Below are 13896 nucleotides of genomic sequence, written 5' to 3'. Positions count from 1 at the left end.
AGAACCTCCGACATTAGAGTTAAAGCCACTTCCAAACCATTTGGAATACGCTTATTTACATGGTGAATCTGAATTACCTGTAATAATATCGTCTTCTCTTACTGAAAATGAAAAATGACAACTCATTTCTGTGTTAAAAGCTCATAAACCAGCCATTGCATGGAAGATTCATGATATTAAAGGAATAAGTCCTTCGTATTGCACACATAAAATCCTTATGGAAGAAGGTCATAAAACGTATGTGCAACGCCAACGAAGACTAAATCCTAATATGCAAGATGTTGTTAAAAAAGAAATAATTAAACTGCTAGATGCAGGTTTAATTTATCCAATCTCTGATAGTCCATGGGTAAGCCCAGTTCAATACGTACCTAAGAAGGGTGGCATGACTGTCATCACAAATGAGAAAAATGAGCTTATTCCTACTAGGACTGTAACAGGATGGCGTGTATGTATTGATTATAGAAAATTAAATGACGCCACCAGAAAAGATCACTTTCCCTTACCTTTCATTGATCAAATGTTGGAAAGATTAGCCAGAAATAGTTACTATTGTTTTCTAGATGGTTTTTCCGGATACTTTCAAATTCCAATAGCACCCGAAGATCAAGAGAAAACCACATTCAGGTGCCCTTATGGTACTTTTGCTTACAAACGCATGCCATTTGGACTTTGCAACGCCCCTGCAACCTTTCAAAGGTGCATGATGGCGATTTTTCACGACATGATAGAAGAATGCATGGAAGTTTTCATGGATGACTTTTCAGTCTTCGGTGATACTTTTGAATCATGTCTAGTTAATCTTGAACGAATGCTTATTAGATGCGAACAATCAAATCTAGTACTTAATTGGGAGAAATGCCATTTCATGGTTAAAGAAGGCATCGTTCTTGGACATAAAATTTCAAAAGAAGGAATTGAAGTGGATAAAGCTAAAGTAGATGTAATTGCTAAACTTCCACATTCCACCAATGTTAGAGGAGTTAGGAGTTTTCTAGGGCATGCCGGTTTTTACCGACGTTTCATAAAAGATTTTTCTAAAATTGCCACTCCTATGAATAAACTCCTAGAAAAGGATGCTCCATTCATCTTTTCAGATGAATGCATCAAATCTTTTAATATTCTTAAAGAGAAACTCACTAATGCGCCGATCATGATAACACCAAATTGGAATCTACCGTTTGAACTAATGTGCGATGCAAGTGATTTTGCAATGGAAGCCGTTTTAGGACAAATGATTGAAAAACAATTTCAACCTATATATTATGCTAGTAAGATGTTACAAGGAGCACAAACGAATTACACAACTACTGAAAAAGAACTCCTTGCTATTGTCTTCGCTTTTGAAAAATTTCGATCATATCTCGTTCTAGCTAAAACGGCAGTCTATACTGACCATTCTGCTCTTAGATACCTATTTTCGAAACAAGATGCCAAACCACGATTAATCCGTTGGATCTTACTCTTAAAAGAATTCGATATTGAAATCCGAGATAAAAGAGGAGCAGAAAATCTCGCCGTTGATCATCTTTCTCGTCTTGAAAATCCCGAATTAGAAGTTCTAAATGAATCGGCCATACAAGACAACTTTCCTGATGAATATCTATTGAAGATAGATTATAATGAAATTCCATAGTTTGCAGACTATGCAAACTACTTAGTATGTGGATTCCTTGAGAAAGGATTATCGTACCAAAAACGAAAGAAATTCTTCAGTGATATAAAACACTATTTCTGGGAAGATCCACATCTGTTTAAAAGTTGTCCAGATGGAATAATACGCCGATGTGTATTCGGAGATGAAGCTAGTAAAATCTTAAACCATTGTCACACAGGACCAACAGGAGGGCATTATGGGCCTCAACTAACAGCAAGAAAAGTTTACGATGCTGGATTCTATTGGCCTACAATTTACAAAGATGCACACCTTCTTTGCAAATCCTGTGATGCTTGTCAAAGGGCCGGAAAAATAAGTCAACGTGATGAAATGCCACAAAATGTCATTCAAGTATGTGAAGTATTTGACATTTGGGGTATTGACTTTATGGGTCCATTTCCAAAATCTCATAATAATCTCTATATTTTCGTAGCCATTGATTATGTATCTAAATGGGCGGAAGCACAAGCTCTCCCAACTAACGATGCACGAGTTGTAGTCAATTTTTTAAAACGTCTTTTTGCAAGGTTTGGAACACCGAAAGCTTTAATAAGTGATCGGGGTACTCATTTCTGTAATAATCAACTTGAGAAAGTTCTCAAAAGATATGGAGTAACTCATAAAATCTCCACCGCTTATCATCCACAAACGAGTGGACAAGTTGAAAATACCAACCGAGCTTAAAAACGTATTCTAGAGAAAATCATAGGATCAAATCCGAAGGAATGGTCCATTAAATTGGAGGATGCACTCTGGGCTTTTAGAACAGCCTACAAAACTCCAATTGGAACCACACCTTTTAAACTCGTTTACGGAAAAGCATGTCATCTTCCAGTAGAAATTGAACACAAAGCATTTTGGGCTTTGAAGACATGTAATCTTGATTTACATGAAGCTGGACGTCTACGGTTAAGTAAATTAAATGAATTAGAAGAATTAAGACATGAAGCATATGAAAATTCCTTAATCTATAAGGAAAGAACGAAGAAATGGCATGATAAAAGAATCAGAAGTTCAAAAGAATTTAAAGAAGGAGACAGAGTTCTTCTTTTCAATTCACGATTTAAGCTATTTCCTGGAAAATTGAAATCAAGATGGTCTGGACCATTCATAGTCAAAAGAGTTTTCCCATACGGAACAGTAGAATTGATAAATTCAAATGGGATTGAATTTAAAGTTAATGGTCACAGAGTTAAACACTACATAGATAGTCCGATGGAAGTCGACAACGAAGTTAATCACAATTTCGATACCACGGCTAACTAAGTGTGGGGAGAATCAAGTCTTTAAAGGATAATATATATTTCTGTTAGAGTTAGATTTTCTGTTTTCGTGTAGTTCTCGAAAATAGAACCCGAATGGTCTTTCCCTAGCAGACCCTAAAGAACTAGTCTTCTCCCCCCATTCTGAATTTTTATTTTTTTAGGTTTTTACGAAATGAAGACTTCCTGTGAACTAAACCATGGTCTAATGCTACACGCTTTGATCACTAAACGTAATAATGACACACTTCCAAGTGAAATAGTATCATTAATCAGAGGTAAATTGGACGGAGTAAGAAAAGAATCCAGATGCGAAGATAATAAGTCACAATTTGGTAAAGGAAAATCAAAATCCGCAGCGAAAAGAAGAGCACGACACCTTGAAAAATGTCACAAATGCGGAAAATGGTCACACGAAGGTAAATGTTCAAATAATCAAACTTATTCAAACACCGAATTTGTTACTTTATGCAGAGATGGACCGTTCATATGTTTAGAAGAAAAAATATTAAATGCTCGAGGTTACGCCTATGTAGCCATGGAAAATCAATTAGTCCGACTATCTTATGAGTGGGCTAGATCATATCACTAAGAATATTATCTCACAGGTAAGTCTGTACAGTTTTTATTTTTATTTTTATTTTTAACCTTTTGATAATAAACGCTAATTTGTTCGCTATAAAGTATTAAATTGGTATTGAATAAAATTAGGTTTAGCGACCGAAATTATTGATATCATACAAAAATTTATTACATCACTGCGAAATTTAACGTTTATTCTTAAGGTATAGACATCTTTAATCAATCAACCCAAAATATTTCAAAAATTCGTCATGAGTTAAATTAGGTCATGGAACCGAAATTACTTTACCGAAAAGAGGGGCGCATATTTTTGATAATATTTGATTGATTAAAGTGGGATAAAAGCCAACAAGATTTTTAATTTTATTTTTACTTTGTTTTTAAAATTAATATTAAATTAATATTGTGAACTTTGTAAAATCAATATATTTAAGTTTGTCAATATTTGAAAAATTAATATTTTTAATATAAGTTTGTATGTATAAAAACAAAAATATAATATAAGTTTGGTGTGAATTTTTAATATTATGCATTTTTAATTAAGTTTGGTGTGAATTTTTAATTTTATGCATTTTTAAATTTAAGTTGTGTGAATTTAAAAACAAAAATTTACTTTATGTCGCTAAGTTAAAAATATGATTTTTAAAATTCGTCGTAAGTTGAAGACTAGGTCTTTGAACCGAAATTGCTTTACCCAAAGGAGGGACGAGAACTTTTATTATCATTATTTTTAATCTTATTGAATTAAAGTATGCCAAAAACATTAAAAAACCCAAAAATCTAAGCTTTTAAAACCGCGCTTTAAATAGACAAATTTTAAAATTTTGTCGAGGGACGGACTAGGACATCGATCCGAAACGACCTCGTCCTAAATAACAAGGGAAACAAAATTTTAAAATTAATTACTTAATTGTTTTATAAGTTAAAGATTTTTATAAAAAAAAATAAAAAAAAATAAAAAAAAATAAATAAAAATAAAAATAAAATAAAATAAAATACAAACTCCGCGAGTCGCGGAGTTTGAAGGAGAATATCACCGCAAGTAGCGGAGGATAAAAATTCCAGAAAAAATATATACGCAAGAACAGATCAGTCCCCAACCCAACACCCACAAAATACTGCGAAAAACACCCAAAAACACCCACGAAATTCGCAAATTTTCACCATTTTTCATCAAATCTTTCACAAAATCATGTTGAGAAGGATGCTATCAAGGAATTACTCAAGAAAAAGGGTAAATTTCTACACCTAAACACCATTTAATCCGAAAATTAGTGTTCTTGAGCAAATTTATACCCAATTCGATTTTGATGCTTTTTAGTGTAATTATGCTTAAGTTGTTTGTGTATTATGCTTGTATAACATAGATTGATGCTATTTAACATGATTAGAAGCCTTAAACTTCAAATTTTGAGTAATCTAGGGTTTGTGTTCTTGAGCAATTTGGGGCTTTTTGATATAAACAGGTTATGGCCGATTTTTGTCATGAATTATTGCTAAATTAAGTAGTGTAACATGTTTAGGTAGTTAAATGGTTACTGATTTCTTGCAAATGTGGGCATTGCAAGATCTTAAGTGTGGGAAGGGTTTAAATTCTTTTGGATTTTAAAATTTTTACTTTATACACTTGGTTACTATTAAAAATACTAGTAAAGCAGTAGTTGTATTAGAATCTAGTGCTCTCTGATAATAAAGAACAACCCTAGTCTTATATACTGACTACCCAATTCTAGTAAAATTTTTAAAAATTTTCAATTAAATGAACTCAAAATCATGTTTATACATATTTATGAACGATAAAACTAGGTGTTAACACCGAAATTATTGTTACCTTGGAAAGGACATAAATTGAGAAACAAACCAAAATGTTAGAATTCATTTAAGAATGGAATAGAGGAGAACAAAAAGGAAAATAAAAGCCAAGTGTGGGAAATTTTCACCAAGTTATTCAAAATATATATCACATATTTTTGAACAAATAATTGAAAATACTTTTGTTTTGGACGATAATTAACTGTTTTACCCAATTTACTGTAAGAAAGATGGATCCTACACGATGAATCAATTCCATCATTAAAAGGAAGTAAAATCTTCCGAAAAAGACACGCGCTTCTTGATTTAGATCAGAAAGTTGTCGTCCAGACCAGCTGTAGGTTGATAAAAAATCTAGAAAAGTCATCTCTAAAATCAGCAGAAAATCTACGGACCTCGGCATAAAACAGGGTCGCCAAGTGGTCAGATTTATCCTAACCATGAGAAGGATTTATCTCGTACAATGGGGGGCACCGTGGAAATTAGCTGGATAAGACTAATGAATCAGATCCCCAGAAAGGATAATCTCCTTAAAGATCAAAAATCAGCTTTTAAGACTGATATTACTCAATCCTTGAGATTGACCTTAAAGATTGAGAATTCAAACTCATGGAATTCGATGATATCTAAACTCGAGCTTGAACGAGAAAATATTTTGATCAAAATTAAAACCGATTTGTTTTCTAAAAACCCATTTTCAATGCGTTCATTACCATTGAACCTAAAATCCTAGGAATTCACCTGGAATTCATTAGGTCACCTGAACCAAATCGGGTGTCAACCGTAAGAACGGTGGTTGCATAGTATGGTCAAAGACAGGACCTTGTGCCAGACCGAAAAATTATAAGGGTGAGCTTTACTATTGCTCCTAACAAGGGTAGTAATTGCGTCCGACACGTTATAGACCATAATTAAAAGCATGTCAGGGGACATTGCCTTAACAGTTGCTTGTTCAACGCTTTCCTTTACAACCGAACGGTAGTTTATCGAAAGGTAATATTCGGAGCAAGTATATTGGACGTGTTGCTTTCCCAATACAAGGTTAGCAAGTGGGTGACACAAAACCACAAGTTTTGAGCTAAAATTTTCAAATCTGAAACCCACCAAACCCACAAAAATATTTTGCAAACACCGGTGAAGGGTTATTCCGGAAAACTTATCTAGGGTAAAAGCTAGATTTAATTTTCAAAAGATCAAATGTTTTCATAAAGATCCAATTTCCTTAATGGATCTAAATTTTTATAGTCATGTGGGACTGTAAACCACATCGTTACTACCATTGTTTATACCGCCATATAGAAATCATTGATGTACAAAGTGTGAAGAATAAAGAAGTGATTCTAGTATTTCAAGACTATATTGCTTGAGGACAAGCAACGCTCAAGTGTGGGAATATTTGATAATGCTAAAAACGAACATATATTTCATAGCATTATTCCTCAAGAAAGACAAGCTTTTAGTTGCAATTGTTCTATTTACAAGTGATATTCGTTTAAATAATAAAAGGTGAAGACAAAAGACAGATTCGACGAATTGAAGACGCAAAGGTCCAAAAAGCTCAAAAGTACAAAATACAATCAAAGTGGTTCCAATTATTGATAAGAAACGTCTCGAAATTACAAGAGTACAAGATTCAAATCGCAAAGTACAAGATATTAAATTGTACGCAAGGACGTTCGAAAATCCGGGACCGGGACCAGAGTCAACTCTCAACGCTCGACGCAATGGACTAAAAATTACAAGTTAACTATGTATATAAATATAATATAATATATAATTAATTATATAAATTATATATATATAAATTATATTTATATAAAAATCCGTCGGCAAGAAAGGAGCCAAAATGGAGTGAGCTGTAAAATCAAACTCTGCGACTCGCGGAGTTTGTAGTGAAAATGGGCCGCGAGTCGCGGAGATTCCCTGGACTCAAATCCCTATAAAAGGCAACGCAGTTTGATCATTTTTAATATCATATATCTCTCTCTCAATATATACGTAAATATATATATATATATATATATATAATTTATATTTTAATTTTAATTTTAATTTTAAATCCTAATAATAAGGGTATGTTAGCGAATGTTGTAAGGGTGTAAGTCGAAATTCTGTCCGTGTAACGCTACGCTATTTTTAATCATTGTAAGTTATGTTTATATTATTTTCATTAATGTCTCGTAGCTAAGTTATTATTATGCTTATTTAATCCGAAGTAATCATGATATTGGGCTAAAAATATTAAAATTGGGTAATTGGGCTTTGTACCATAATTGGGGTTTGGACAAAAGAACGACACTTGTGGAAATTAGACTATGGGCTATTAATGGGCTTTATATTTGTTTAACTAAATGATAGTTTGTTAATTTTAATATAAAGATTTACAATTGGACGTCCCTATAAATAACCATATACACTCGATCGGACACGATGGGCGGGGTATTTATATGTACGAATAATCGTTCATTTAACCGGACACGGGAATGGATTAATAGTCACTAGAATTATTAAAACAGGGGTGAAATTATGTACAAGGACACTTGGCATAATTGATAACAAAGTATTAAAACCTTGGGTTACACGCAGTCGATAACCTGGTGTAATTATTAAACAAAGTATTAAAATCTTGCTACAGTTTAAGTCCCCAATTAGTTGGAATATTTAACTTCGGGTATAAGGATAATTTGACGACGACACTCGCACTTTATATTTATGACAGATGGACTGTTATGGACAAAAACCAGACGGACATATTAAATAATCCAGGACAAAGGACAATTAACCCATGTGCATAAAACTAAAATCAACACGTCAAACATCATGATTACGGAAGTTTAAATAAGCATAATTCTTTTATTTCATATTTAATTTCCTTTATTTTATATTTAATTGCACTTCTAATTATCGCACTTTTATTTATTGTTATTGTATTTAATTGCACTTTTAATTATCGTACTTTTTAATTATCGCAATTTTATTTTATCGCACTTTTATTTATCGCAATTTCATTATCATTATTTATTTTACGCTTTAAATTAAGTTGTATTTATTTTTACATTAGGTTTTAACTGCAACTAAAGTTTTAAAATCGACAAACCGGTCATTAAACGGTAAAAACCCCCTTTATAATAATAATATTATTTATATATATATTTGTATTTTTGTAAAATAAAACTAATATAGCGTTAAGCTTTGTTTAAAGATTTTTCCCTGTGGAACGAACCGGACTTACTAAAAACTACACTACTGTACGATTAGGTACACTGCCTATAATTGTTGTAGCAAGGTTTAAGTATATCCATTCTCTAAATAAATAAATATCTTGTGTAAAATTGTATCGTATTTAATAGTTTTTCATAGTAAAATATAAGCTATTTCATATACACCTCGCATAACATCAGCTTCGAAGGTTGCTAGTCTCTTAAAGAATGTTTTGTCTATGGCCGAGTCTACATGCTCGTTTGTTAATGTGGGTTCACTTTTTGCTTTCATAAAAACTTCTGACGTTAAGTATATACATGAATTAGTGAATACAGATTTAGAAGATGGGGATTTTTTCGACCTCAAGTGTTTGGGTTTGCGAGGTGGGTGAATAAGTTGATGTTGGTCGGAAGTTAATCAATGTGTTCTTGATATCGGCTAAAAAGTCACGTTTTTACCTCGATATTAAGTCCCAAAAATAATAAAGTTCCAAACTTTATCGTCAAAATAATCGTTTTGTCGGTTAGTTTTGTAGACTAAGTAATTACAAAGACGATGCAAAAAGAATCAAGTAAAACGGAGCTAAAGCGATGATTCTAGAGTGAAAACGATGAAAGACAAGTTACGACCCCGGAAACCAAGTTACGATCCCGGGAACGAGCAAGACGATCCAAGAAAATTAGGCAAACCAACACCAGAAATGGCTTCCCAGGCCAGCTTGCCATACGGCTTGCCATCTCGGTCGGCTTGCCAGATCAGCCAGGAAACGGGCACCAGCATCGGCTTGCCCAAAAATGGGCACCCACGCCGGGCACATACGCCGGCTTGAAAAACGGCTTGCCATCCGTTTTCAGCTAAAAATTTCCTATTTAAAGGCCATTTGTTACACCATTCCAATACACACTTCAATTCACTTCTCTCTCTCTATCTCTCTTACTACAATAATTAGAGTCATACTTTCAAGGTCTTCGACTCCGAGCGGGAAATTTAGTACTCTGAGAAGAACACCGAAGATTGTATTAGGAGCGATCTGGAGTTTAGTCTGAAGTTGTCACTTTTGTACTTTCGGAACTCGTTTAATCTACTGGTACTTCTATCATTTATCTTTATATATTGTCTTCCATTATTATGATTTATGATATTATTACCATGATTAGCGAGTAGCTATCTTTAGTGTATGCTATGATGTAGTTAGTTATGTTGCCGAAATAATATTATGAACTGTGTATGTTGTGATGCTTTCCGATTATGCTTTAAACTCAATCGTTTTTCCAAGTAATAGAATGTAGTTATTAGCTTTGTTATTGGGAAGTCGCGAACCCTGATTCAGAGTACACTATCTGTGTCAGCCCTTGGTAAGAGAACTCTGTCAGATACAGTGCAAGCTTGACTGAGGCACACCGGTTGTAGTAAGTCCACCTGAGCCTTAGATTCTGACTGGGGACTCTTTCGTAGTGAAACATCTAACTAGGCACATAGTACATTGTCGGTCCTAGACCATGCTAGTGTAGTCACCAAGCATATAAACTTCGTACGTGCACGCTGAAGCACAACAGTTGTTGTAAGCGGTACCTCTGCTAAGTAAGGTCGTGGAACCCGATCAGTGCTGATTAGTACACTTCACCATAATGCGGTCTCAAGCATTGCACCCCGCTTGAGGGATTCATAGTTAATTAAGGAACTGTTTGTTTAAATCCATAAAGGAATGGACCGTTAGGATAACCGAACGTGTTCATGGAAGTCACGCCGACTTGGCCATGGTGTTCTTTATCGTTAAACTCTTTTAGGTGCCTAACTATCTTTTAAAACCAATCGTTAACGAAAGCATCGACACACATCGCGTCTCTCGGATATGGAATACCTTGTATTTATTATACTTAAGAAATTTTACACCTTTTGGAACGTTAATACGTCACCTAACCGAGTCGCTCAATTGGATGAGCCGTCTGAACATGTATGCTTGTTATCAGGCTGCACGAGCGTCGGGGGTATGGGACGTTGCTGTTTATTCAAAATCTTCAAGCCTAACACATTATCCAGTGACATGTCAGTCCTATGACAGGGGTGGTAGGACCAGTGTAATACATACAAAGTCACTAACTATTTATGAGCCATCATTTCATAATCTCGGCAGAATAAGTAACGAAATCATAACATGCACTTTTTTTAACCTTATCTGAATTACAAATTTTGTCGCATTTATTTTATTTTATAAACTTGAAAACCCAAAATTAGGTAATTTACAACTACTCCTCTACTTTAGGAATATCCTAAGATAATAAGTTCGATTCTGGTGACTTCTTAAAAATTCGATCCTAGGTCATACTGCCCTTGCTCACCATAAGAAGTAGTAGTAAGATTTAGGTCCCGCTAAATATAAATATTCAAACTATTATCCCTTTCTGATAGCTAATTCCGACGTTTTGCGACTTAACGACACCGCATAACTAAAACCGTCAGTTTTGGTCATATCAGTTCTCTTCGGACATCGTAACCTGTAATAATAGGTTGATTTGGATGGAGTCGGATGTGAGAGTTGGTGATGACTTTGGTCAAGAGAGTGCAAATGGGGGTGGATTGAATTCGTCAAAAAAGCATGAAGGTGTTGGTGTGCAAGGCGTTGATGAAATGGATGATGTAATTTGTCAACGTGACATTGGTCAACAAAATACATTAAGGGGTCTTTTTAATTTGTCCAATAAGGATCAAGGTGTTGGTGTGTAAAGTACTCGTGAAATAAATGTTGGAATTTGCCAAGGTGGTAACAATGGTCACTCTATGCTTTCAGTCCCTACCACACCTCGGGCACTGATTGCTTCAGTATATGCTAATCACTATAATTCGACAAAGGAGAAGGTTGATGCTTCTTTGAAAAAGAATTCGATTGTGGGTGGGAGAGTCACTCCCGTTAGTAGCATTCGGTTTGGTTCGATTATTGCTGATAATGTGGGTTGTAGTATAGTTGATCCTTGTGTTGTTGATACTTCTAAAAATGAGGTGCATAAGAAGACGAAAAGAAAGGAAGTTGTCAACGAGTTCCCGCTTCGAGAAGATGATGATCTTGGAGATTCCGACACCAACGGTTTCGAGGCCTTTGAACTGGATCGAAATATAGGTTTTTTTGAAGAACTTGAGGAGGAAGGTTCGCTTCCTACTCCCATGCCGGGGATTATGATTGGTTTCTATTTGAAAAAGGCTACATCTTATGTAATTGAAAATCGAGGGGGAAAAAAATTTATCGCCTGAAGGTTGATGGGGTGGTTCTTAAGCCGATTATAAAGACCCTAAAAGGTAATGGTAAAGATAAAGGTAAAGCAGTTGTCGGGTAGTTTTAAGCGGATTTGATGTTTTTGTGTTATTTAATATTTTTTTTTTGGATAGTTTTGGGCTTTTTGTTTTGGTTCTTGTATTTGATTGTGTTCGATTATCGTTTTTAAGATCCGGTTGTATCAGGCTCGGACTTAGTTAGCTTAGGCTCTTTGTTTAGAGATAGGGTTAGTTTACTGTCTTAGAGCCTTGGAAAAACTTTGGTTCGATTGTATCTTTGTTCGTATAATTTCATCTATTGATGAGATACCTAGTTTTATGTTATCGTTATTTTTGTTAAAAAAAAAAAAAAAAAAAACTATATTATGATTCAGCTATGTATCAATTGAAGATGGGGCGTTGATTTGTCTAAAGCCCATAGAATATGTCTTTGTTCAATGATAAAAAGGTAAAAGATCGCATGATGAATGTGCGCTGTAAATACGGTCTTGGTCCATCTAAGTTTTCATGCTTTCTTGAGTCTGTTATGGAAGATTTTGAAGGCACCCACGTTGAAACTAAACTCATTAATTCTATAACGATACCGAAACCCAAAAAAGTTAAGAGCAAAAATGTTCACTGGGCCGAGTTGAAGAATATTTTCGCAGACGGCATGTGACTCTCGTTGGCGGTTACTTTTCGTTGGTTGTTAGGTTGGTTGGCGCAGTCGTTGCTTTTTATTCTTTCGTTGTGGTTTGTTTAGGCCTTTGGTCTTTAGTTTGATGTGTAAGCTTGTTTAGGTTGTTTGTTGAGTTAGTTTGTATTACGTGGTTTTGGCCTTGCCCCATTTCGTGCAGTTTGTTTGTTTTGTTTCTTTTAATTAGTTAAGTTATCGTTCTGGTGGTTGTGTTGTTTTGTGTTCCTTCGCTTTCGTCGGTTTAACAAAATGCCTTTATTTTTTAAATAAAGTTTTAAGATTTTATCGAAAAAAGTACCTATCTCTTTAAAACTCGAGGGTTATTTTTCCAATTAAACTTCCAAATTTATCACTGCTACTTATGTGCAACATCCCTATTTTACTAAGTGTACTAAATGATATAGAAAAGAACTTAAAAGACAAATATGTGTGTTTTTTTTTTTTTTTGAAAGGCAGATAGATTATATAACAGCAAACCAGTACAAAGAGGAGGCATGGAATGGCCAGAAAAGCACAAACCATCCTGATGGAGTTTAGACAGATACACGACTGGTTGCGAAGCATGCAACTGCAATATTTACATACACAAGATTTTAACTATATAGCCGGACAAACAATTAACAAAGACAAACATTAGGGTTGTTCAACCAAGTTAACCACTCGAATTTGCGCCCACTTGCTCTATGAGAGATCCAATCGAAAGATTTGACTTGAATTTCATTGACCGCAACCGGAGAATTCCAACCTTTACCACGAAAGACCACGTTGTTTCGGTTTGACCATATTAGATAAGAACACACCCACTCGACCGCTTGCCAGACTTTTTTGCCATGAATAGACATTTGGCTAGGACCATTCCCACGGAGAATTTCGATTATGCTAAGATTAGACATAGAACCAAACCCCCACCATGAGAATACCCGATTCCAAATGTCCATTACTTTGCTACAGAAAATTAACGAGTGCTCGACGGTCTCAACATCCTCATCACACAACGGGCAACGAACGGTGTTAAGGTCCACGCCTCTTTTATCAAGCTCAATCCTAACGGGAACCCTTTTTTGGGTTGCTCGCCACACAAATAATTCAATTTTCTTAGGAACATAATTATTACGCAAAGCATAGTCAAAACTAAAGTTAAGTGACATATTGAAAAGGTAATCATAAATCAAAAATAAAGTATTAAAATCTTGAAACAAAAGTTTCTAAGACAAATGTGCTAAGTTCAGTTCACTCTGCACTTTTCCCTCGTTCCAAAAACCACCTTAATCACCTGTCGTTTAAGAAAGAAAACTGAAATATAAATAAGTGAAACAATTTCAAGAAATAATATAAAGAATTTTTGCAACATATACTAATTTTCAAAATAGTTTTATTTTCAAAGAAAAGTACAAATGAAGGTTCACATTACCATAAATATCAATATATCAAAGTATTGT

General features: G+C 34.5%; 1 protein-coding gene across 1 annotated transcript; it reads right to left on the bottom strand.

Moving 5' to 3' along the window:
• Positions 1-13074: 13074 nt before the first annotated feature.
• LOC139874616 (uncharacterized) lies at positions 13075-13605 on the bottom strand. The gene has a single exon (XM_071862023.1). The coding sequence runs from the start codon at positions 13603-13605 to the stop codon at positions 13075-13077; it is 531 nt and encodes a 176-aa protein (XP_071718124.1).
• Positions 13606-13896: the final 291 nt, after the last annotated feature.

Source organism: Rutidosis leptorrhynchoides, chromosome 11 (genome assembly GCF_046630445.1).
Source record: "Rutidosis leptorrhynchoides isolate AG116_Rl617_1_P2 chromosome 11, CSIRO_AGI_Rlap_v1, whole genome shotgun sequence".
In the NCBI taxonomy this organism is placed as follows: domain Eukaryota; kingdom Viridiplantae; phylum Streptophyta; class Magnoliopsida; order Asterales; family Asteraceae; genus Rutidosis; species Rutidosis leptorrhynchoides.
The sequence above is the reverse complement of the archived record's forward strand: the minus strand, read 5'-3'. Positions and strand labels throughout refer to the sequence as shown.